This window comes from Talpa europaea (genome assembly GCF_964194135.1).
Source record: "Talpa europaea genome assembly, chromosome: 2".
NCBI lineage: Eukaryota > Metazoa > Chordata > Mammalia > Eulipotyphla > Talpidae > Talpa > Talpa europaea.
Window position 1 is genome coordinate 3,498,623 of NC_140068.1, and position 25,769 is coordinate 3,524,391.

A 25,769-nucleotide genomic window follows, 5' to 3' on the forward strand; every position below is an offset into this window, starting at 1 on the left:
CCTAACTTTGGGGGCCTCTGGGTGGCCTCCAGCAGGGCCTCCCGCTCCCTCTCCCCTGCTTTCCTCTGTGCTTACTTCTGCTAAGCTGTGGTTATATTTCCAAAGCAGATCTTTTGATGGTATGCCGAATATTCTTTCTTGCTGCGGTTGAAGTCAGGTGTATTAGCTTCTAGGAAATGTACCACTTCACGTTCTTTCGACTCCAGTGTTTCCTTGCGAAATCGAGATATGAAACCCCGCAATGAGCTTCTGTTACAAATAGTGTGTCTGGATTATGGCTGGGTAGGACTGCTAGATAAAATACAGGATTCTCAGTTAAATTTGAATCTCAGAGAAGCAAAATATCTGGGACATATGACACTAAAAAAAATAAAACCATTGTTTACCTGAAGTTGAGATTTAACTAGTTGTCCTGTATTTTCATTTACTTCAAAACTTGAGACTTGTGCAAAACAAATTCTGTGATTCTTCCAAGAGAAGAGCTTCTTGGGTTTTATTGCAGAGAGACCATTCTGCCTCCATTCTGGTGAGGACGAGCAGAGCCCACTTCTGTGGACCACAGAGAACCCTTAGACGTCAGCTCACTTCCCAGCATACTGTCATCTTTAGCCCTTCATTAAAACCAGAATAACATCAAGAAACCTTCTTATTTGCCAACTGCCCTAAGCAGTGTCATTTCTTTTTATTGAATGAGTCCTAAGATGGGTTAAAATAACTAAATAGTTACTTATTGATATCTATGGAATAAGAAAAATAAAATGCTAACCCTAAAATTATTAACTTTGTCTTGCTACAGATTTGTTAAGGCTTGTAGAATATTTCAGTTCCGAAAACTAAAGTTTTACTTTTACATTTTAAAAACAGAAATCCCAGGCTTAGGCTACAATATATACTTCCAGAAACATTTTAAACATTAGTAGTGATTCTCACCAAGGACTGAAGTGAAGAGATACAGAGATTAAGGGGGATTGCAGCTAGAATTCAGCTCTCAGGATATATTAAGTACCATGGTTTCCTGTGTTCAAAACACCTTTTTTAAAAAAAGGGAGCCTCCTGAAAAAAAAAGAAGGGAATGGAGGCATCACACTCCCAGACTTCAAACTATACTACAAAGCCATAATCATCAAAACTGCATGGTATTGGAACAAGAACAGACATACAGACCAATGGAATCGAATAGAAAATCCAGAAATAAACCCACAGATTTATGGTCAACTAATCTTTGACAAAGGAGCAAAGACTATGCATTGGAGCAAAGAAAGTTTGTTCAATAAATGGTGCTGGGAAAACTGGGTTGCTACATGCAAAAGAATGAAGCTTGACCACTACCTCACACCATACACAAAAATCAACTCAAAATGGATTAAAGAACTAGACATAAGACCTGAAACCATAAAATACATAGAAGGAAATATAGGCGAAACACTACGGGATTTGCACATCAAAGACATCTTTACAGACACATCACCCAAAGCAGTGATAGTGAAGGCAAAGATCAACAGCTGAGACTACATCAAATTAAAGAGCTTCTGCACAGCAAAAGAGACAATAACAAAAACAAAGAGAAACCCCACCAACTGGGAGAACATTTTTGCACCCAACACTAATGATAAAAGACTGATCACAAAAATCTGCAAAGAGCTGATGGGACTCAACAACAACAAAGAAAATAATCCAGTCAAAAAATGGGCAGAAGAGCTAAAAAGAAACTTCTCTGAAGAAGAAATGCAAATGGCCAACAGGCATATGAAAAAATGTTCAACATCACTTGCCATCAGGGAAATGCAAATCAAAACTACCATGAGATACCATCTTACACCAGTGAGAATGGCACATATTAAAAAAACTAGCAACAACAAATGCTGGCGAGGGTGTGGAGAAAAAGGAACTCTTCTGCACTGTTGGTGGGAGTGCAAACTGGTCCAACCACTGTGGAGAGCTGTGTGGAGATTTCTGGACCTACTAAACATAGAGCTTCCATATGATCCAGCAATTCCACTCCTAGGTATTTACCCAAAGGACACAGAAACATCAATTCCAAAGAGCACCTGCACCCCTATGTTTATAGCAGCACTATTTACAATAGCTAAGCTTTGGAAACAACCCCAATGCCCAAAAATAGATGACTGGATCAAGAAGATGTGGTACATATACACCATGGAATATTACTCAGCATTCAAAAAAGATAAACACATGCAATTTGCAGCAACATGGATGGCGCTGGAAGGGATCATGCTCAGCGAAATAAGCCAGAAAGAAAAAGAAAAATACCGGATGGTCTCACTCATAGCAGGAATCTAGAAAACTTAAATAAGGGACCAGGAAAATGAATAACTATAAGAAAGTGAAAATCAAAATCAACAAAAAACTATGAACCAGAGACACTTTTAGGGGGCCGGGGGCGGGAGGGGAGGGATTGGGGTCAGAATGGGGGGGCTGCAATTGTATGGGGAATATAACAATAAAATTTATAAAAAAAAAAATCAAAAAAAAATAAAAAAGGGAGCCTATCTGATCTAGAATCGCATTCATTGTACCATCAGAACAAATTTGTTTTATTGTTCTTAACATGAGGTTAGCATTAAAATTCTACATAGACTAAGTTTTATTCGCAACGAGCTTTGTTTTATTTACACTGGAAAACATAAAACAAATCTTGACTTTCATTTCTGAAATGATCTCCACTACACAGCCCTCCGGTGAAGCCTTGCTTTTGAAATGAATTATTTACATTCCTATCATGCCCCCTTCAAGTTTCCTGACCCATATCATCATGGAAATTTAGGCGCTGGTTCACTGTCTCCTCATCCCTGCTTCTTTATGCCCAGGCTGCCCCACGTCAGCAGTAAAGAATCCCTCTCTTCTGGCCTGGGTGCTGGAGTCTCACTTACCTCCCGTCTCAGTTGCACAGGGGAGGGTTTATGCAGGCCATGAATCTATCAGAATCAAACCTTCAAGTGGTAACCAATTTTGTGGTATATAAGCATCATTGATTTGTTAATCTGAGAATGTTTTTATAAACTGATTGGGACTAGGGAGCTCTCATAGCAGAGCTGACTTGGGGCCTGTAAAATAGCAGTAAGTGCAGTGAATATGGCAATGGAAATTAATCCCTGGGCCCCACCTATAAATTTAAATTTATAGGTGTCTTGTCTCTTTGAGACAAGAAAGCAATCTCTGTGCAGGAAGGTTGCTAGGCAAATGCTGTACCACACCTGCCCTAGCATGTTTTCATTGGTGATTGTTGCCGAGGCATCGTGAAGACCTGAGGGGACTGCAGACTCGTGAGGGTGAACCTTCCCAGGTGGACAGGGCCTCAGTGGAAAGATCAGCTGCAGGGATTGTCTAGACACACTTTGTATCAGGTCACTATTAAGCTAAATCTAGATTTAAATTTGGGAGTTACCGTTATGTGTTATAAAGCATTTTGGGAAAGATGCCTTCTTTTCTTTAAAATTCCATACCTAGGGAATCCTGGGGCCATATTATTTCAACGGAAGGATGCCAGGATACTCTACTCAGAGTTATCAGTGGAAATAGCAGTCTGAAGAGGAATGTGGATGCGATCGATTGCAGTCCTTGAATCTTTAGAAATGGAACTTGAGCTCTTCTGGTAGAATGGGCACTGGCACCCTAGGGACCAGGATGACCACATTTGCTCATGCCAGTAAATCAAGGCAGTGAGCAAAGATAGGCAAGAACGTGGAGACAGAGGAGGAAAACAAAACTCTGTTTCCCTCAAGTTCCAAGACCTTGATTTTGCTGGGGCAATAATGTGGCACAAAACAAGGACAAAAGTTCAGCTGGGAATTGTGTGCTGGAAAACAGTGAAAGAACTTCTTTGTGGGCCTGCCCTCCCAAAAAGCTAGGATGTGGTCCTTTAAAGATGGGAAGGGGTGGAGCTGCTGGGAAATGGCTGAGGTTTCAGGTGTAGGTTGAACCTGTTGCCTGGCTTGAGCAACTTCTTTTTTTTTTTTTTAAGATGTATTTATTTATACACACAAGAACAGGGGTACAGGCCAGAGGTGTGGGGGATGAGTGATAGACTCACAAGAGTGGGGAACAGAACAGGTATATTGACCAAAGTATACTGCTGAGGGGAGCAGCGGGGAGACAGGAGGGGTCTGCTGCGCCATGTGGGTAGCTCCCTGGCTGGGCATCAAACTCGTGCTGCAGAGGCTGCAGATAGCTTCATAGGCTGCATCTTAACCCTGTGTGCCACCAGGGAGGCCCCTTGCGTGACTCCTTGTGTTGAGACCTCAGATCAAGTCAGGGCCAGCTGTAGACGAAGTCAAGGCAGGATCCCCACCTCAGGTGTGCTCAGGATCGCTCGCTCAGGAAGGGCCAGGTGTCTGTTACTAAGCCACAAACCTGAAACGCCTCCTCTCTCTGTCCTGAAATGTCAGTATTCGTAACTGGGAGCGAAATTCTTACCTGGTTTGAGCTACAATTTTATACCCATGTAATTATAACAGGCTGATAAGAAACAGCCATTTCATTTTAAATACCTGGACATCAAGAACTTAGCTATGGAAAAACCTGAAGATTTAATTGATAGATTTGTGAAATTCAGAGGCAAATTGCAGACTATTTTGGCTTCTGAATAGAATCTTGGGTTTTAACATCTCCTTCGTGAGGACCTTTTCTTTGTTTGCAGAAGAGGGCTGCCTTCTGCTTCCTAAGAGCTCACCAACTAAGACTGATTCTTCCTCATTTGAGGTTATTCTGACATCATGGCCATTCATCATTTCCAAAGGAAAACTCACTCACCTGTTGCAGAAGGTGGCCATGTGCCACTAAACAGGCAGGTTCTCCCTCACCAGGGCAAGAAAACCAGAACTCACACATTGAACCCAACAGAACAACACAACCTTTTTTTACGATGTGGGTCTTGTAGCCTGCATTTCCCCAGCGCTGTCAGCAAGCAACAAATGGCTCTTGTGTGCTTCAGAAGCACTGGAACCTCACTCACCATGGCGTCTTCTCCCCATGCAAACTGGAAAGCAATAGACAAGATGGAAACATTGGAAAGATGAAATAACCCCACCTTTTTCCCTCAGATTTCATTGTCGGGAAGAAAAGGAAAGTTCTGAAGTGTTCTTTTTGGTTCTTCTCCAAATATTAAATGGGGCTCCAAACAACTGGAGACGTCTCATGGAGGGTTGCTGGGAATGTGGAGCGGTGCGAGCTTCATGAAATAATGCTGCATGGCTAATAAAGACATCCCAGCAGCCATGTGTGTGCTGCTGAATTTGTTTTCATGGTGTGATGTGATTCTGACATGCTGAAAAATCGCTGCACCGAGACTCCTGCAATATCATCACCGAGAGCATTTTCGATATAACATTTGTTATTGTGGTGCTTGGGGTGCCTTCTGAGATGCAATAACCTATATGAAGCTGGGTGTAGAATCCCCCCTAACGTAGTGTAGAATCCTATATCCAGATTCAGTGTCTTTCCGATCTGTTTAAATAGATATTCATTACACATTTTCTGTCACATGGGGCAGCTGCTGTCTTGTAATAAAACCAGGGAATCCTCCACATGGTCTCCTTTTACCCTGGGATGGCTCCGTGTAAGGGGGATAAGTGTAGAGATTATCTTAATATAACAAGCCAGTCATAAGGTTTGGTTTGGTTTTTCCATTTGGCATGTAAGAATTTTAATAGAAAAAAGATTATTATATAAATTATCTAATCTTACCAAATAGATTTTCTCACTCTTTAGGCTATATTAATCTCAGATTTCACAGTCCCATTCTATCCAGAGCATTTGGGTGACTGCTCTATGACTCACCAGCCAAAATAGAACGGTCGGGGTCTGCTGTCCTCTTTGATTGGGAAGCTGGAAGGACAGTCTGCTCCAAGCACACACACTCTTCGTAATTACGTTGCCTGCAGTGCCGCCACCTGTCCTAATTTGATCTGATTAAGGTGAAATGCAAAAACTGTCCTCATTTCTCTCTGGATGGAATGGTGCCAGGCTTCATCTCAGGAGGGAAGAAGAGATGAATACACTACACGCACAGCCCACGAGGGAGCAGGGAACTGGGAGAGCTTCCACCAGCTTCAGGTACTCAGGGAAGCAGGGAGAAATTGGCCTGACTTTTAGCAGGATGCGTAGGGGTTTAACTGGGACAATCAAAATGGTAAATGCAGCAAAACCTTAACCCAGCAGTAATTGCACTCTGGGGGACGCATCCTGTTTCAATCACCTGAATGGTTTACGAGTATACCTGTTCAGGTGTGAGTGACTTCCTTGGGTAAAGGAGACTGCCCGTGGTGGGTAGGTGAGCAGCTGTGAGAGATGATGTTGTGTGTCTATTGTCTGACATGAAAAGAGGTCTGTTCCTATTCTTAGGTGAAAAGAACAAGATACAGAATTTCCTGCAAAGTACGCTACATATTTAAAAGAGAGTATGTGTGTGTGTTTGTGTGTGTGTGTGTGTGCGTGTGTGCACGCGCACCTTAGTGCTCACAGTAAGGGAGCAATCTAGAAGAACATTCACCAAAATATTTATGGTGAGTGCCTCTGGTTGGTGGAACAGCTAAATCTTGTTCTGTCATTTTAATAATTTATAACTACCATGAAAAAAGCTCTTTTCATCTCTAGAAAATACTTTTTTAAAAGGACAAAGAATTGTGAATATTAAACATCTACTAACATTCTTCTAAATAGGAAAAAAATAAAACTTCTGAAAAATGATAATCCGACACCAAGAAAAATCCATACCCCTTATTGTAATATCCACGAAAACACTGAATTATTATGTAACCCAATTCTCTTCTTCATTGCTTTCCCAAGATGGGCTTGAGAACATTCTTAAACATTCTCACTTTAGAATAGAATGACACTATTTGCCCTGACAGTCACCTAGTCACGTATCTGTCTAAATGTTTTTCTCATTTGTCCCGAAATTTTTCAAGAGTATAGAACACCCCTGTCTATAGTCAAAGAACTAGATGTAACTCACACCTTATCGGCTCAATGACATCATCTCACCAGACACAGGTGACAGGTGAGAGAACCAAAAAGGATTCAAAATTTCTGGAACATTCTACAGTTGGCCACTACAGAATGAACCAGTAAGTCAGAAAGTTGTTTGCAGAACTGTCTCTTGTGTTTTGGAATAAGGCAGCTCAGTAGAAAGATGTGAGCTGAAATTTAATTGTTGACTCCAACCTGTTCCCTGGTCTTTGTTCCAGCACCAAGCCTGTGTGGGGATCACTCCATGAACATGGCTCTGAGCTCACCCCAACTTTGGGGGAGAGTGGATCTCAACTCACATCTTCCTAACACTTAGGCCTGGTCTGCTGGATCCTTATTATAATGTTAAGAATGAAGTGCACACGAATTTTTTCCATTTTAGATCACCTGGTTTATCTAACCTTCTAATACATCAATCTTCAAAGGAGAGCTTTCAACTTTGGAAAATCTAGTTGTTTTATATTAATCTCATTATTTTAACAGGAGTGAGTTTTCTCATCTGCTGTTCTAAAATAAGTTGGATTATGAAAAGAATTGAGTTGTCATTGCAATTCTACCTTTTAAATATCTCTTTAAAGATTCTTTGTGTCAAGAGTGCCTTTTAGAAAAGCACTTTGCACTTTGGCAAAACCAGCAGATGAAAGTGATGATGTTGTGGGACCAGATTCCCCTCATGGTGTCTGGAGCATACAGAGACGTCAAAAGCTGCTTCCCTTTTCCAAGGAGTGAGTAACATAAAGTAGAGAAGAGGGAGATGCACTCAAATGTGAGTGGGCGAGGCCTGCCAACAAACCTCAGGAAGATGTTTCATTAGCTCATTAGCTCATTACGTTCCCTCAGCTCATTGCTAAGCAATGAGTACAAGAAAGAATAAATAAGTCCACATACCTGGTAGGCCCTCCTTGGACCCCAAGGCAGAGGAAACCTTGCTCAGAGAGCATTTGTGGTGAAAACATATCAGAATTTCCTTAGGGCCTTTCCAATCCACATAGCCCTCCCCTCCAAGATGTAAGCCCCCATCTCCAACCACCACCACCACCAGAAAGGCAGTGTCAGATCCCCATGATGTGGAGGCCTGTTGCCAAGGATGTTGCTGATGTGGCCCCTTGCCAATATTTCACATCATTTGCACCCCTCCAAATTTATCCTCACCCCTGGTTCTTGAGACCCTAACAGAATGGGGAGGTTTTGCAGTAAATGTATAGTGGTAGAAATGGAAGTAAATAAAACATGTGCAAGGGATTCAGTGCAGCTAGTTATGAGTTATAGTTGCAGTGCTTTTGAATCTAATCATGGTCAGTGAGATGGAAGTCCTTCTGGAACACTGTGGAAGTCCAGAGTGTAGAGGCCATTGAGTTTGGAAAGCCATTGAGTAGGGAAAGCCACTAAGTGTGAAGACCATTGAGTGTGGAGAGCCATTCAGTGTGGAAGGCCACTGAGTGTGGAAGGCCATTGAGTGTGGAGAGCCATTGAATATGGAAGGCCGTTCAGTATAGAGTAGCTGGCCCTGGAAAGTGAGTGATGTACAAGAGTTGGGAAACACACCAGACCACCTCCACACAGTAAGACATACATACGTATTTCTTTAAATTCTTGTGATGCTTTTTTTAAGGAAAATGGGCCATTTGCCCTAGAAAAATACCCACATTTTGAATTTTGCTGTACCCCTCAATAGTTGTAAAAGGTGATCCCCAAATTTAGCATATGCCTTGTATCTCTAGACAGCCTGGTTAGAATGCAGATTGCTAGGCCCATTTCATAGTTTTCTCATTCACTTGATCTGGTATAGGACCTAGACATCTGCATTTCTACCAAGGTGCTAGGTGATGCTGATACTTGGGATATTGTAAGAACCACTGATGATGATGATTATAATTAATCCTCTGTCCCCTGTGTAACCACTAAATTAGTATTTTTAGCCAATGATTTGATCTGAAGGGGGATTAACTTTTTTAGAGCAAACTTCAAAAGTAGCATTATGCACATTTATCATTGTTAGGACAGAATGTCCTTTGTCCAACTTTGTGAGGCTGGCAGCCATTGATGATTATTACCTAGTGGCATTTGGCTTTATGATTACTTATATTCCAAAAAGCCTAACATGCATTTTTAATTTATTCACTGGAATACTTTCATTGAAAGAAATTTTGGTTACTTAGAGGTACAATTCATATGCTAAAGGCAAGATAAATGCTTGTTTTTCTTCCCTTTTATCATTTATAAGGATAATGATTTGTTTTCACAGTGTCTTTTAAAGGTGACAAGCGAGGGTTTTTTTTTTTAATCTCAATATCTCATGAATTTTAACATAATCTGGTGCATCTGAATATATGACGGTGCTTGCTTTTGTGCCAAATAACCCTGTCTGTGGCCACCACAGCCTCTCTGCCGTGGTGCCAGTCCTTCGATGTGAGTCCAGCTTTCTGTGTGATGGGCATTCCAAGGTCATCCTGGGCATTTCCTGCCCAGAGCTGCCATCAGTCACTTCTATTTCAGATGGGTACTTTTTAATTTTATTATTTTTTTGTGGAGGTAACATTGGTTTACAACACTGTGATGATTTAGGGGTGCAGGTTCACACCTCTGCTGATGTGTGTTATCACACCACACCCAGCACCAAAGCCATTTCTTGAAGGAGGCTGGGGAATATATATATATATATAATTTTATATAGCATTACATAGTTTTTAAAGGAACAATATATTATGAAACTAGGCTGATCTTGCCAAGGACAAGATGCCCTGCAGGTGAAGCCAGGCATGTGTTCAGAAGAAATGAGACAGACAGAGGCACCGCAATGTAAGCTTCATGCCAGATCTGCCCCAGGCCCAGAGTCTCTGTGTGGCTCCACGGGGGCAGGAGCCTTGCAGCCTCAACAAGGAAGGACCTCCCTCCCCCGACTCTCTGGGGAAAACGCCAGACACAGCTACCCCAAAACCACTGCCAGGGAACAGCATCTCCACCCAGCAGCCCCCAGAAATAGGTCGAGGAGCTAGGCATTGCATCAGAAATTATCCATCATGAAAGCAAATAACTCCAGAGACTGCCATGATCTCACCTGGGGCACAGGCATCGACCTCTAGCTGGCTTTGTCTCCATTCTTGTTCATTACAGGTTATGTCAACGCAGCAGCCAGAGGGAACTTTTTTAAAAAGTAAGACAAGTAAGACAGATCAGGTGATTTCTTGTTTAAGTCCTGCTAGTGTCTTCCACCTTATTCATAGCAACAGCCTGACTCCCTACAAATGGCCTGACAGGGCCCATGTGACCACAGGACTGGGATCACCTTCCGCTTTGAGACACTGACTACATCAGACTCTGTTCTTTTTCATTTTCTAGTTGACAAGTGCTTGAAGCCAGGGGTGTTCTTATAGAGCGTGTGAGCGGGGTGGTGGGATTGAATGTCGGGATTGAAACGCCTCTGTCCACTGTTGCCATCCTTCTGTCCACGCCCACTGGCTCCTCCATGACCTGTCAGCACATCTCCTTCCTCAGGGACCTCCACTGAGTGCCCTCTGCCTGGACCACCTTCCCAGGGAGCCACACGGCAGGACAGTGTCCTCCCTCATTCTCTGGAGGTGACCCCGGGCTGAGAGACTCCCTCACCACCTACGTGTAATTCCTCAGTCCACTCTCCATCACTGCTTTGTTGTCTTACTCAGCACTTATCAACACTTGGCATTCTGTTATTTAATTATTTCTTGTCTTTTCCTCCATATACTCACACTATATCCACAGGACATAAAATTACACCCTAATGATAAATATTAGTGGGCAAATATTGGTGGGTGAATGAACCTGAATTGAATTAAGTGTATGCGAATAACACTTCCTATTTTCTCCTCTAGAAATGCTCTTGGTTTTCTCTTCCTACTTAAAAACCACAGTGTGGTGAATACTAATATGGAGTGTGGTGAATGCTAATATGGAGGATGAGTTATTTTGTTTTAAATCTATCCCAACCAGTAGTGCATAACATAGTTCATAGTAATCTGAAAAATACAAATTAAAAAAAGTAAAATTCCTCTGCTTTAAGAAATGTATTTTCTGAAAATTCTTGTGTTGTTCATGCATCCAAAGTGACTCAGAGGCTCTTACCCTGTATGGATGGGTGTGTCACAGTTGCCTTTCATGCTGACCAGTTGGCTCTTAGACATCCACTTTCCAGAATAGACCAGCTTCGTCTAATCTGAAGCTCAGCATTAGTGGTAAAACCTGAAGCATCAAAAGGAATTCCTATTAGTTGTTGTTCCCTATCACTGTTGCTCCAGCTGCACTTTCTTGTCCCTCTCCTGGAAGTCCGCAAACAAAGCTCCACCTTCTGCACCCCACCAACTGTTGGTGCTGATTTCTAGACCGCAGTGCCAATTTTGGCCCCTTTGATCACATGTCTCAGCTCTTGCTCATGACCCAGGGCATGGCCACAGCACTTTGCACAACTTCACATCTCAGCCTCCAGGTGCTACTGGCAGGTGGCTCCACCCCCACACTGGCACAACATTTGTCATTTTCTTAGCACCTTCCATGTTAATACATCATCGCTGCTTTCAGACTCCAGATTTTGCTGAACACTTCCCAATAAAGAATTTGAGCTTTGTGTTTATTGGACTTGACAGTGAATTGCCATTTGTGAAGTCACCAAGCAACCAAAATATATACAAAGGAGACCAACAATTTGTGAATTTAGACCAAAATGACAGCACCAATGTTCAAAAGTCACCACTTGGTTAAAGTTAGAATTGATTGACTCTTTCATTAGAGTAGCTTTATTCTAACACAAGAAAGTTCTTGAAGTAGAAGTCGGTGCATGGAAACATTTCTACATGGGTGAGGTTTCTACTAGGATAACCTTCAGCTTAGAAACATTGACTATATCAGAATCTGTTCATTTTCATTTTCTAGTGCTTAAAGCCAAGAGCGTTCTTATAGAGCATGTGAGCAGGGTGGTGGGATTGAATGTCTGGATTTGCTTGTTCCAAGACCATAGAACAGAACTCAGACAGCACCCAGGAGACTAAAGGATCCCTCCCTTGCCAGTTGCTTGTGTCGTCTCCAGACACTTTCTAAATCTACTAGTTATTACATCATTCCTGTGTTTTAACGGTGTTTGCTTAAATGCTTATAAACACTGTAGTTTAAAATGTGAATGCAACGTTAAATTCATTGGTTAAACTCTGCTAACAGGTGAGAATTTCTCAGATATATTCATTTTGAGTACTTAAAGAATTATTGCTAATTTTCATGTGGAAAAATGTAAAGACCTGGATGATGGAACCACAGTACAATTAGCAACGTAACTAAAGCTCTCTGGGTTTTCTGCCCCATAGAGAAGGCTGCTCAGATCAGCAGACTGGTTAAATTTCTTGCATTGCATTACAAGCATATCTTCAAAGTCTGGATTTTTCTGGAACAAATAGGTGTCAGTAGCCTCAGTTCTCAGTCCCAATAGGTAAGCCATATGGATGCATGTAGATTTAATTCTCATCTCCAGCTGCTAGATCTCCACCCATCCACCCACACGGAGCTTCCAGCCCCCAAACCTCCAATCCATTCCTCGTTTTTCTTTTGTTAACACTGCCTCATGGTTGGCTGTCCACGCTGTTGCCCCATTTATGTAGTCTGTTGATGTGCATCATATTTCTTCTCAACTCCATGAAGGCAGAGCCCTTGCTGGGTCCACTTCTGCTTTCTCTGTGACCCCTGGCCTCATGCATAGTAGACACAGACAGGAAAATTGTTCAACAAGGAATGAATACATGGTTGGAATTTACCTCCTGCCAATAATAATATTTACTACTACTAGTGAAATGAAAACACCTGGCAAATTTTTGTTTGTGTCTCATTCTCAACTAGACTGATTCTTCTGCAGCACCTATAGGAAGACAGGCCATCTCTTGGCCCCTGGGGTGACTGAATGGGACATTTGGGTTAATACAGAGGCTCCAGTGGGCCAAAAATATCAATGTGCATCTAAATTATGAAATCACAAACATCTGAGCTTTAAACACCATATTTGGAACTCTGAGATTTCCTATGCTTCTGGGTAATAGCTGCCTTATCTATAAGTGAAAAATTGAATAAGTAGTAATATGACTTCTTTCAGGTTACTCATAAGACTAAAAAAGCTACAAGTTTTGTGCTATTCTATTCAGATAAGTCAATCTTTCTAACACTGCAGCTATATTGGAAACTTTTCCTTCTTCAGCCTATATATACATATACTCTCACATATGTTCATGATAAATCAAAGATCTATCCCATAAGTTCTTAAGTTTGTATTCAATTTTTCCAAAGTTGTTTTTCATGTACCTCTGGGTGTTTATGTAGATTTTGTATTACAAAAAGTTACAAACACACAATTAGATATGGATATTAACAATGGACATCCATGTCCCCTCCACCCAACTCTGTCATTATCTGACTTCTGCACTGCTTCTGATGGCTCGCAGAGTAGTTAATACTTTTCTGTCTGTTACACCGTTGTTAACAGAGTGGAGTTAATAACCATCCCTTCTTACAGGGTTGTTCAGAGATTGGATGAATTATGCTATGTGAAGCATGCTTTGTCCATAGTTGATGTTACAGAAGTGCATAGCCTTTTAATATTTATTATAATAAAATTTAAAGACATATTTGGAGTATTTCCTCCCCTTTTCTGTGATTCTGATTCACTCTCCCCTTCCCTTAAATGTGTATTTTTCATTCCCAAGCTTTATTTTATCCTTTTAGTAGGTTCGTATGTATCCATGAAGATTAGTAGGGTTTGTAACCTTAATATAAATGATATCCCTCTATGCATAAGCTATTGTAACTTTTTCCTTAACTTTATCATGTTGAGATCTATTTTGACACATTTCACCCTAGCTCATTCTTATTGACTCACTTCCTAAAAGTCTCCGCTTAAATGTTATTTTATCAACAGTAATCTGCACGTCTTATTTAAAGCTGTCCCACCCTGCTCTTACCAGGTCTCATTTTTCTTTTTGACAAAGCACTCTGTTATCTTCTAAAATTCCAGAGAATTACTTGTTTGTGAGTTTTACTGTCCCTCTCCCCACAAGGCACAAGTCCTAATGAGGGTTGTTGACTGTTTCAGCTTCCGGCTATTGAGATCCTGACAGTTCCCAGTGGGTGCTGGGTGTGCAAGGGGTCTGTGCTGAAGGATTTGTCTCTTCTACTGAATGGGCGTTTCAGATGTTTTCTTTTGTTGTTGCTGTTATTACAAAAATTGTTGTAGTAAATATCCTCGTAAGTATCTGCCGGTATAACTGTGTCAGTTTTACTCTGGTCTATGATCTACAAGTGGGACCAAAAGTATTTCCAGGATGCTTGGTAACAGGTTTAAGATGTCGTGGACTCACTGAGTGTTAGTCATTGAAGAGGAATGCATAAATAATCCTTTACAGACACAAGTAAAAAACCTATCAGCAAAGATGACTATTAAGATATGCTTGACTTTATCCAAGTGGTAATGCTTTCAATTTTAACATGTGAAGTCCTGCTGTTGACTCAAGAAGTCTCAGGGAATTTTCCATGGGTGCTGTTAGTGCCTGACTCTTAGGCTAATTAAGAAAAGGCTACCTCAGCCCGTGCGAGGAGACCCTAATCAACCCAGCCTAAGTGGAGTGGAAAGAGCCCATCAGACCCATTCAGGACCCAGCAGTAGATGTGCCCCCCCACCCCCCACCATTCAGGCTGGTGATTAGAGGTTCCATGCTTTGCGTGTTGTCTTTGATCACACTGAATCATCATTTATTTTTGATACTTTTTCATTTTCAGCCATTCTTCTTTTCAAAGTTGTACTTGAGGGGGAAATAGAAGATAACTGTAATTGTCTAGTCTGCATTAGAGATCTAAGCTGTAGCCAAGAGAGAAATTAACCCTCAAAGCATTGCACACCAAACAGCAGCAATCTGCAAATTGTGGATTATTGGTGTCGTCTGGCTAGTTCCAGTGGCACCAGAGGGAGCTGGAAGCCATTGCAAGCTTTGCCCCAAGCCTGGGTGCTCACGGTTTTTCCATTGAACCCAAAGGATGTCACAATTGCCTTGCGATGATTTACAAGGAAATTTAAAGGAAAAAATTAGTGATTAAGGATGCATGTGGTTCTTAATGCTTTTCAGTGGAATATATTTTCCCAGTGACTTTTCCCCTCCACAGTTTGGTTATTGAAAAAATGCAGCAAAAGCTTTCTGGAAAAGTTGTAGTTCAGCGAATCCCCCAAAGATTTTTATTTTTTTTTAAAGATTTATTTATTTTTATACAAGAACCGGGGTACAGGCCAGATTCACGGGATGGTGAAAGGATTCACCAGAGACAGAGCGGGAAACAGAACAGGCACACTGATGAAATACACTGTTGAGGGGAGCAGCGGGTGAGACAGGGAGGTCTGCTGTGCCATATGGGACCCTTGCCAGCAGGCCGGGATCAAACCCACACTGCAGAGGCTGCGGACAGCTTCACAGTGCAGCACTCAATCACCTGCGCCACCAGGGAGGCCTGATTTTTATTTTATTTTTAAGTAACTGCCAGTGAGTTTGTGGAAATAATCCACAACTTTCTAATGCATTTTCCTGAGGAGAACACCAATTAGATCATCAAGTAGTCTTTATGGTATGGGAACAGAAGAAAGTAAATGTTGATTACAGACACTAATTGAAATAAAAACCTCAAAGTCATCCTTTTTAAGTAAAATAGGATTCAATTCTGCCTTCATATGTTCTTTAAATAAACTTCCTTACTTACTTTTTAACACCCAGGAGGCCACTTACTTTGGCTCACAGTGAGCCCACTTTCTAGACAGCAGGTGCAGAGGTGAGTGAGGAGTTTAATAACTGGGGAAAATAAACAGTAGCCCACAGACCTATGAGCAGATCACCAGGGCTAGCTCAGAGAGAGGCACAATTCTAATTTAAACTTTCAAAGACAACAGAATAGGCTTTTAGAATAAGGTCAAGGACAAAATAAATAGTAAGAAGAAAAAAGCAGGGAGAGAAGAACCAGGCCCCCTTGATGAAGGTGGCAGGATGTTAGCAGCTGATGGAGCCACCCAGGTCTCTTCTTCCTGTGCCCGAGGGCGGAAGCTTGTTGTTAGAAAGGGTGGAATGAGCAAAGTAAGGAGGAAGGTGCACTTAAGAAAAGTGGGGGCAGAAAGAACAAGAAGGTCACAGCCACGGCTGCTGCTGTGGGGTCTCCTGTTACCTCTGTGCGCAGCTGCAGGACCCTGCCAGGCGTCCTTAGGAAACATTGCAGAGCGAGTGTCAGACTTCTGGAGATGGCTCTTTTTTAACTTTCAGAGTCATGGAAGACTGAGTCTCAAATATGGAAAAGTAAATGGCTGGATGTTAGCTGCAGCCACCCACCTAAAGCCAGCCAGGTGAGCACTGGCACACGTGTGTGATCACTAAGAGCCAACTCGGTTTCACCAAGAATGAATGTGGAAGGCATGGTCTGGGAGGGGTGTGACGTGCTAGCAGGGAGACCGCTTGCCTTTGGAGAGACAGCTGGACGTGGAGGGGAGATGTTGGGCTGGCAGCTGGAGACAAGGCTGTGGGCATGCTCTTGAAGCTGTCGAGTGCTTGGAGAAGAGAATTAGAAACTGAAGAGAGAGTCTGTGCTTGCATGAGAGGAAGAAGGAAGAGACAACAAGTAAAATAGAGCCGTGCTGGGGCAGTGGCGCGACACACCTCACAACTGCAGGGAGAGCTGTTTTCAGAATGGTGGGTCTGCCCACATCAGACACTGCAGGGAGATAAAGGGAATGAGACGCGGCGAGGGCTGTTGGCAAAACGTCCTTCCTTAAGCAAGAGGGCACCCGCCTAGGCCCCGCTCAGCCATCCTTACACATGTCTCCCCCGAGTCACCCACAGGACCTGAGCCTGCCTGGATGCCCGGACCTCAGAGTTTCTTGCCTAACAGCCCTAGACTCCTACCTGGCTCTGTCTTCCTAGACCAAGGGGTAACTGCACCTGCAGCTGCCCCACATCAGTGTGTGAGCGGCCCTTCAAGGAGAGGGAATTGGGATTAAGAGGAGAGAAAAGGAGCAGGAGCCAGGTGTGGCTGTACCAGTATAAACTCCAGGGTCTGAGCCTCGTGCCGGGTCTATCTGTCAAAATAACAAGGCCAAAGTTGTCTTTTTTTTTTTTTAACAGATTTTTCGTTTGATTCATAACTCTCAAAAGAGTCAAACACATGATGTGTTCCTACATTTTTCCCAAACCAACAATTTACGGATGCTGTTCTAGGGCCAAGCCTCTAGAACAGGGCCCTGAATGCAGTGTGGCCACTATAGAAAGCTTTATCTACCACTAGTGGAGGAGGAAGACTGTTCAAATGACCTTAGAGGTGAAATGAGGATGTGAATGTCCCAAGCGTGAGCCCTTGTCTCTGAACAGTTTGACCCTGCAAACAGATGTTCCCCAGAGCCCTCTCAGAATGAAGCACCATAAAATCACAGGTGCAGTCTGTCTCGTTCACCTTAACTTCCCTAGGCCCAGTACCCGACCCTAAACACAGAAGTAAATGTGGAAGGATAAATTGCAGGAGACTTCCTGGACAATGACCTTCAAATGGACAAGTTGCCAACCACAAGGTCAAATCTACGGACTGAGTGAGGGGACCAACATCTGGTGCTTCCTATGGAGTTTCATGTAGATGCAGGTTATTTCAGCAAATGACTATTTGCCCCAGGTAGGGGGCGCTTTATAAAGGCTTGAAAGGATCGCCTATTACCTCTGTCACTCTGAGTCCAGAGCTGGTATCTAGAAAGATCCATCTAAGTGGAAGAATTCTTCACTATTAGAAAGATTTCTAGGCTTGTCATCTGATCGCTGTCCTTGGAAGTCTAGAGAAGGTCTGTCATATCACCTTCTGGGAGACAGAAGGGAATTCTGTGCTGAAAAAGGTTGGTCTAGAGAGAACAAGAGCAACGGTTTTTTTATAGCTGAGATATTTTCACTCTTCAACACATGACTACGCATTCCATGATCTGTTTTAATCACTAAAGCAATGAAGTGCCAGCAAGCCCATAAGGTCCAGGAATAGATCTGACTGTCCTTCCGTAAACCAGATCACCTGGTAGCATTTGCGGGGGCATGGCCACCTCAAGGAAAATATTTTGACAGTTTCACGAAGGGCGATGCGATTACCGTGAGGGTGGCCCCAGCCTGAACCGTCTCAGCTGGCCTGGCCTCCCTCTTGCGTTCATAGCTGTGACCTCCTGCTGAAAATGAGCTTTACATCAACTCGGTCCTGCTCAGGTAGGGCCTCCCTGGTGGTGCAGGCAGTTGAGCGCCGCACTGTGAAGCTGTCCGCAGCCTCTGCAGCGTGGGTTCAATCCTGGCCAGCCAGCGAGGGTCCCACATGGCACGCAGACCTCTCCTGCCACACCTGCTGCTCCCCTCAGCAGTGTACTTCGTCGGTCTGCCTGTTCTGTTCCCCGCTCTGGCTCTGGTGAATTCTCTCACCCTTCCTTGCCTCTGACTGTACCCAGTGCTTGTATAAATAAATAAATAAATCTTTAAAAAAAAATTTCCAATTAAAAAATAAAATAAAATAGTATCCCACTACAAAATAGTTCATTTCTGAGATTTTAAAAGCTGACCCAAGGCAAAGAGTCTTTCACTACTGGGTCCTTAAATGAAGCCTGTGCAGGCCGCGAAGGCGTCTGTCTCCAAGGCTGTGTTATCCAAAAGCAGGAAAACGCCTTTCCTCCTTCATTTACCTTTTCGTGCAGCAAGTATTTATGGAGCCCCTGGTTCCCAGGTGAGCAAGCCCTGTGCTCAGGCTGGGGAAAGCAGGTTTTAACAGATAATTGCACACGGAGTTGATGGAAATTGTGATAGGCGCCCTCGAAGTGCTTTTTAATGCCATTTAATTGAATTGTCATTGAGGGGAGCTTTGTGAGTGTGCGAATGCCAAACACATTCGCATTGAAAGTGCTGTCTGCTGGGAGGGTGCGGGCCGAGATCCGTGATTGCTCACTGCTGCAAACACTGGCTCCAGCACCGCCCCCCACCCCCTCGCCGCCAGCCCCTGCCACCAAAGCCCTGTGCCTTCCTGTGTGTGTGTTTTCACCTCACACAGTGCTGAACTCTGCCAGCTCTGACCCTTCATTTTGCTTTGTTTTCTTGTTGCTATTGCAGCTTCTTGAGGTCTCTGCGGCAGTATCGTTTCTCCCTGAACACAGAATGTGTCCCTGATCACATGAGTCTGAGGACTGAAATAAGGCAGTAGGGGAAATTCCAAATTGGGCTCATTTTCACGGGCAAAAACCCAACATGGGGCTTCCTGAAACCAGCATCGCAAGGCAGACAGTAGCTTGCGGTGCGTGGAGGGGCTGGGGGCGCATCACCAGGTGGAATTGTCGATCAGTCAGTCAGTGAGTCCCCTGGATGGTGCCCCACTTCCCGAGAGGCCCGCCCCGGCGCTGGCCAAGCAGCCGAGCTCGGTTACACAGAACCGCTCGTCATTCTCGTCTTGACATCTTTGTGGAGTATTTGTTTTTCCACCGCAGCTTGTTTGCCATAATCCTCCATCTGTCGACCGCACTCTCCAGCGACACCCGGGCCGAGCGTGGTGGCTGAGTCAGAGGCCAAACAGAAGGAATGTTCCACAGTTGCTAACTGTCCCTTTTGTTGGAAATTTGCGTTCATTTCCCTTTTACATGTTTGGCAAGTGGATGTGTTCGGGGACCTGTGGCTGAAGTTATTTGCATTATTCCCTCTCTCCAGCTCTTCCTAAGCACAAATATACAAAGGATGGAATTTGAAGTGACCAGTGGCGTATTAAAAAAAAAGCCCTCCATGTGTTCAAAGGTAGAAATAGATCATAAATCTTAATAATAACAAAGACATCTGTTTTTTAATCATTTTATATTAGTAAATGAATAAATGAATTACTAAACAGGCAACAGACATAGTTCTAAATGCACATGGACCATACGTTTCTAGCCATATGTGATCTGACCCTGTGTACACACACACACACGTGTACACATGTGTGTGTGTGTCTACACGTACTTGCTCATCTACTGTTTCTTGGCATATTGTCATGTAAATCTCAATTACGTGATTGGATACGCGGCTCCTTTAGCAAAATCGGCCTCCAAAGACTGAAATCTGGGAACAGTTATTTCTGGGCCAGCCGCCGGACGACCATTTCAAGTGTAATCACGTGGAGTCTGCCACCACCGAGCCTCTCACCAAAGCCACCGCCATACATTAAGCACCTACTGCATACACAGAACTGTCCCAGGAAATGTTTGTGTGCCACACAGATGCACACACATTGCTCACCCAGCCATCGAAAGTCAAACCTCCCTGCTCCCTTTTCTGGGTAGAAAAGGAAGACAGAACTAACATTCTGGCTCCAGCCCAAGACAGCACAGCTACTAAGCGGTGCTGGGCAGCACCCCCACCCCACCCTCCTCTCCTTGCTTCATCGCTGCTGCCCACCTCCTCCTGGGCCAGGCGCCTGGTGTGAAGGAGGGTGTCCTGGGCTGGGACCAAGACGCACCCCCGACTCTCGCCGGGTAAAGCGGCTGCGGCATCCACGCAGTGAGAGCAGGCGAGGGGGCGAGCCGGCCTGGGGCTGGCTCTCGGGGCCCGCCCTGCGTGTCGGGGAAGGCTCTGCATCCTGACTGCGCGTCTGTGTCTCCCACGTCCAGGATCCTGGACACCGTCTCATCCACAGTGGTGCCGCCACTTCGGTGCATTTTCTCAATACGCTTGGCTTTGAAAAGCCTGTGCAGACAGTGCTGTCCTTCCTACCCTTCACCTCACACCAAAACCAGTGCTAGACGCAACACCGAGCTCACTTCCTCAGCCCTTTTTATTCTCGAGGAAACATTTCATTAACAGAGCAAAATGCCAGTGTCTACATATTATATTGTTCGGTGTTTCTCACCCCAAAATCATCGTCTAATGTGTTTGCCAAGGCAGTCAGAGCTTCACATTTACTCTCCCAAAACAAAGTAAGGGTTGTCACCTGCTAATCCAGCCGAGAGTGGAGAGAAGGGGCATGTCCCCGTCGTGTCAGCTTCTACCCTGTGCCCGGGGAAGGATTTTTTACTTGGTAAGTCACCTGCGAAAGTGAACAAATTACCGACTTTCTTCTGCTAGAAGCGATTCGGCAGCTAACCTGTTTCTTGTCTGGTCTTTTCTTTGACCATTTTGACAATCTTTGTCTTTTAATCCAGAAGATTCAGCTTTTAGCAGTTGCCCTAAGACTCAGCATAGAGAAGTCCTCGGTTAGTGTCCCTGACAGGGTCTTGGAAACGTCAACTTTAAGAACCCAACTTGAGGGCCTCCCTGGTGGCGCAGCGGTTGAGCACTGGGCTGCGAAGCACCGGTTTGATCCCCAGCTGCTCCCCAGCCACCAGAGGAGGGTCCCGCATGGCGCGCAGACCTCTCCTGCCGCCCGCTGCTCCCCTCAGCAGTGTACTTCGGTCCTTCTGCCTGCTCTGCTCCCCGCTCTGGCTCTGGTGCATTCTCTCACCCTCCCGCGCTTCTGACTGTACCCAGTGCTTGTATAAACAAAACAAACAAACAAATAAATAAATAAATAAAAACATGCCTCTATTAATAAAATGAAATAAAATAAAATGTTTTAAAAAAATAAAAAATAAAAAGAACCCAACTTGAAGGATGCATACCAAGGCAGATTTTACCGGAGGCAAAAAACAAGTTCCCCAGCCGCATTTCTGGTCACAGAAACATCCCCAAACTTCTAAATAAAACCCCCAAACACTTCTAGTATTAAATAAGCATGTGTAGTCATTCATTCATTCATTCATTTTTCACCCTGGTCATTTCAGTTCAGGGTCTCAGGTGGTCAGAGCCTCTCCAGCAGCTCAGGATCAAGGGAGGACCCCACTCTGACAGGACCCCTCCCATTCCAGGGCCACCACACCCCCCCAGAATGCAGGGAGCAGTTTGGGTCTGGCTCCTGGCACTTCCAGACACACTAAGTTTGCGCTTGTCTGTCCCCACGCGATGTGCAGAGAGGAGCCGGGCCCTCCTCGCTCTTCTGAAGCACCGTGAGCCTTCCAAGCCTGCCCCCTACTCGGGGCTACCTGCCCCATCCACCCTGTTTATCCCGCTTCGCTGCAGCTCCCAGGTGTTTCGGGTAATTACCCAGTCTCCGCTCCCGGTGTTGATGTTTGAGCGATCGCCAACATCAATCCTTCCCCTGATGTCTGAGGAGAGAGCCGGCATACAAATTCTGAGACGAACCTCATTTGAAATTCTGTTTCTTATTTTGCCTGACATTGAAATCAGTCAAATTATTTCTCAAACTTGAGGGATGTAAAGGACCGCTTGAAGGGGGGCGGGGGGGATCCTGCTAAACTTCTGAGGTTGAATGAAATTATTCCGTAAAATAAGATTTTTTAATATAAATTGAGAGAGACACATTGCCTGCTGATACAACTAGAGCCCAAATGAAAATGTATGAATCAGATGAAAAGGAAAACACAAATGCCAAAGTGCGCAAAGAAACACTGGATTTCATGGTGCAGATGCTGTCCTTTGGCTGGAAGGAAATGCAGCTTGGGGAGCAAGTGGCCTGCAGGGCTGTGCCGGGGTGAAAGGGGCCCACCCAGCTCTGCGCCCCGGCCCACGCCAGGGTGTACCTTGGGGGGCCGGTGGCCGCCTGGGCCGAGACCACATGGTGTCCTAGGGTCCCGCGAAGGCCACATCGCCCTCAGGAGGGGAGGACCTGGGGCCAGGGTCCCACGGCACCTTCCTGGAGCCTCAGGGCAGCGGGCGGGCGGGCAGCTCTGGTCAGTGCAGCGAGAGCTGCAGGAGCGCGGCCCCCCGGAATGGCCAGAGCCGTTTCTGATGAGTCCTTTTCTCCCGCAGCTGGCTGCCGCAACTCCTTGATTAAAGAGCTCCATCACTTCAGGATTCTTGGGGAAGAGCAGGTGAGTCCGCCCCACGCCGTCTACACCCAGGGCCGCGAGAGACAGACACTAACGAGACAGTTGGGCCGGGGGAGGCGAGTGTGGCTCTGACCCTGGGGGGCCCGGCGCGGGGGAGAAGCCTGCCAGGGGGTGTGTGAGGACACCTTCGCTGCGCCTATCCATCAGGCCTGACAGGTTAGTAATTGGTACATCTGCTGCCTGCCAGCGCCTCGCCTCAGGACGCCGTGGGAGCGAGCCGCAGAGCAGAGCAGCAGCGCCGCGCCCAGACGAGCGGCGCCCGAGGGGGCTTCGTGGCAGCCCCGGGTGCTGTCCGTGGGGTGTGCAGCTGTCACGGGGCTCCTGCGCTCGGTGTGGTCTCTCCATCCCACCACAGGCTCTTCCGGGGGTGTGGACACGGTTCTCACACGCTTAGAGCAAGTCATTGCGATGCCGTGGTCACTCCGTGAGACGATCCTGTCAGATTTTAAATAGAGGCGCCAGGTGACTAAGGCACTGCCAGGTCTGCCTGTACATCGGCATACTCGCCCTTGCTCAGAAATAAACCTCGGAATCCTTGTATGAAATCACAGTCTCTATTCCGTCACCCCTCGGAGTCGTCATCCTGGAAGGCACCTGGTGGTTGACCGGGCGCTGCCCGCCCGACCCGCCCTTGGGTTTTCCTCCTGAAGTTGGTCTGGGCCGACTCTGGCCAGAGGCCAGGAAAATGAGGACATGGCAGCTCAGTGCTGTCGAGTGTTGGGTTTGTGTGTTTTTCTTCGCTACCTGTGATGAAGGTTGGATTCCTCACTTCCAACTGAGATTAGACACAGAAGGGTGGTGATGAGGGCAGGATAAGGAACTGGAATCGCTTTAACTCCTGGAGTTAACAGGTGACAATCTGCCTCCTTCATTTTTTCGTGCTGCAGATTCCAGAATAGCAGGCATAAATGTTTACTCAAACAGAAACAAAATCAATTATCCGGCAAGACTTGATCGCCAGCCCTCACCCCTCCCAAACATACCTGTTTGTGAAGACACCTGTGCCTCCCAGCCGTGTTCCCGGAAAGCCTGAGGGGGTTTCTCGAGGCAAGAGTCACTGGTTGTTACCCTGACATTTCACTCAGATAATGGAGCCTTCTCTTCTAGCTTGTGCCAATATTTGCAAATTGTTTCCATATTTGGTTTAAAACCACTGGGTGATTAGGAGGGAAAGAAGCCAACTGTAATCATCTCCTCGGATTTGCATAAAATTCAGGCCACTTCGTAGTCGCCTAAAATTTAATTGAGCCACAATCAAAATCAATATTACTCTGATTAGTTGTGCTAAATGACAACACGGTGCATCACAACAGCAGTGATCTTCATTTCCTGGAAACACATTTCCTTCCATCCTCCTGTCCTGCGAGCCAGCAGATACCCCCTGAGCACCTGCTACGTGCTGGGTGCCGCTCTCAGTTATGGGGACAGGGCCGTGGAAAAGAGAGTCGCTGAGGCGCCCGTTGCCGCTGGCTGTGCCGTTACACTCACATGTCCGAGGATGGAATTGCAGATTGTTGTCGGTGCCGCGGACAGAAATAAAGGGAAGAGGTGACATTTATACGAAGTGATCACGGTAAGTCTCGCGTAGGGGGCATGTGAGTAAAGACACGAGCGCTGTAAAGGAAAGAGTCGGGACCTCTGGAAACAGAGATGAGCAGAGGACGAGGCAAGGCAGAGGCCCTGAAGCCACCCGATGCCGGCTCATTCCAGGGAGCAGGGCCCGTGAGCCGGAGGTTTGGTTTCTAGAAGAGTCCAAGAGACACGGGTGTTGGCTGAAGACGAGGCTACGTGGCGTGGAGATTGCACAGAAGGCGCGGTGCTGGCCAAGGTCGGGGGCGCCCAGCAGTGTGGGCGGACGGGTCAAGATAGAGGATGAGGTCAGGGGTCCAGGAGGCGTCGCCGTGTGGGCACCGAGACCACCAGAGCAGACTTGGAGTCGTGGTGGTGAGTTGGCACCTGAAGCCTCCAGGATGGCGGGCGCCAGGGGAGGAGACCCGTGGCTGGTGGCAGAGAAGGAAGGACGCACGGCGGAGCGTGTAGTTTAAAACCCAAAGCGGGAGGGTTTAGAAAGAGAAAGGAAAACAGTTCTACCTGGGGCAGCTCAGAGCTTGGTGGCACGAAGTGACACCAGGAGGCTCCGAGGGGCTGGAGGGCCGCAGCTGTCCTCACGGCCAGTTTCCATGAGGAGAATTTGAGGAAAAGGCGAGAGTAGGCTGAAGTTACAGGCATCGCCCCTGACTTACCTGAGTTCCCCCAGCAGGGGCCTGGGCTCAGGACTTGGGGTGCCTGAGGCCAGGGTAGGGAATGGGGAGTACAGAGACGTGTGTGAGGTTGGGGTGAGACCAGACAACGTGGGGACCAGGGACCTCTCCGGTGACTGATGTGAAAGGACGGAGCGGGGACACGTGTGTCCTGGGGGTAACAACAGCAGCTGTGGCCTGGGAGCACATGGCGGGGAGGCTCCAGAGAGGGAGCACAGGGCTCCTGCCCGTCGGCCAGACACGCACCAGGAGCTGGGGAAGCCCTCGGGCGCCTCAGGTACTTGAGGAACTTTCATCATTCCATGGTATGAATTTTTATGCTGATGTTACAGGGGCCTCGAGCAAATCTCCGGACTCCCTAGCTAGCCTTCAAGAGGAAAAGGGACCCTCAGTCGCCTCTTAGAATTTTTGGAAAGAAATAGAATTATAACATTAAGCGCTCCGCGGAAGTATTACTGATTGAAGTGCTGCTCATACTCCCCCAATAGCTTGAGTTAGTAGCAACAGGTTGACACTAAAATAAGTGGAAATTTCACTAGGAAGTGTGAATGGAAACAAAGCAAACAACCCAGTCAAAAAAT

At 45.6% G+C, this 25,769-nt stretch overlaps 1 protein-coding gene across 1 annotated transcript in view; it reads left to right on the forward strand.

The window, feature by feature from the left end:
• Positions 1–25,769, forward strand: part of PRKN (parkin RBR E3 ubiquitin protein ligase) — a gene marked incomplete at both ends in the record, with an annotated part of 806,365 nt that overhangs the window by 652,920 nt on the left and 127,676 nt on the right. Inside the window, one exon of the mRNA XM_084228791.1 lies at positions 22,848–22,909. Within this exon, the coding sequence (XP_084084917.1) occupies positions 22,848–22,909 (62 nt within the window). The remainder of the gene's footprint in view (positions 1–22,847; positions 22,910–25,769) is intronic.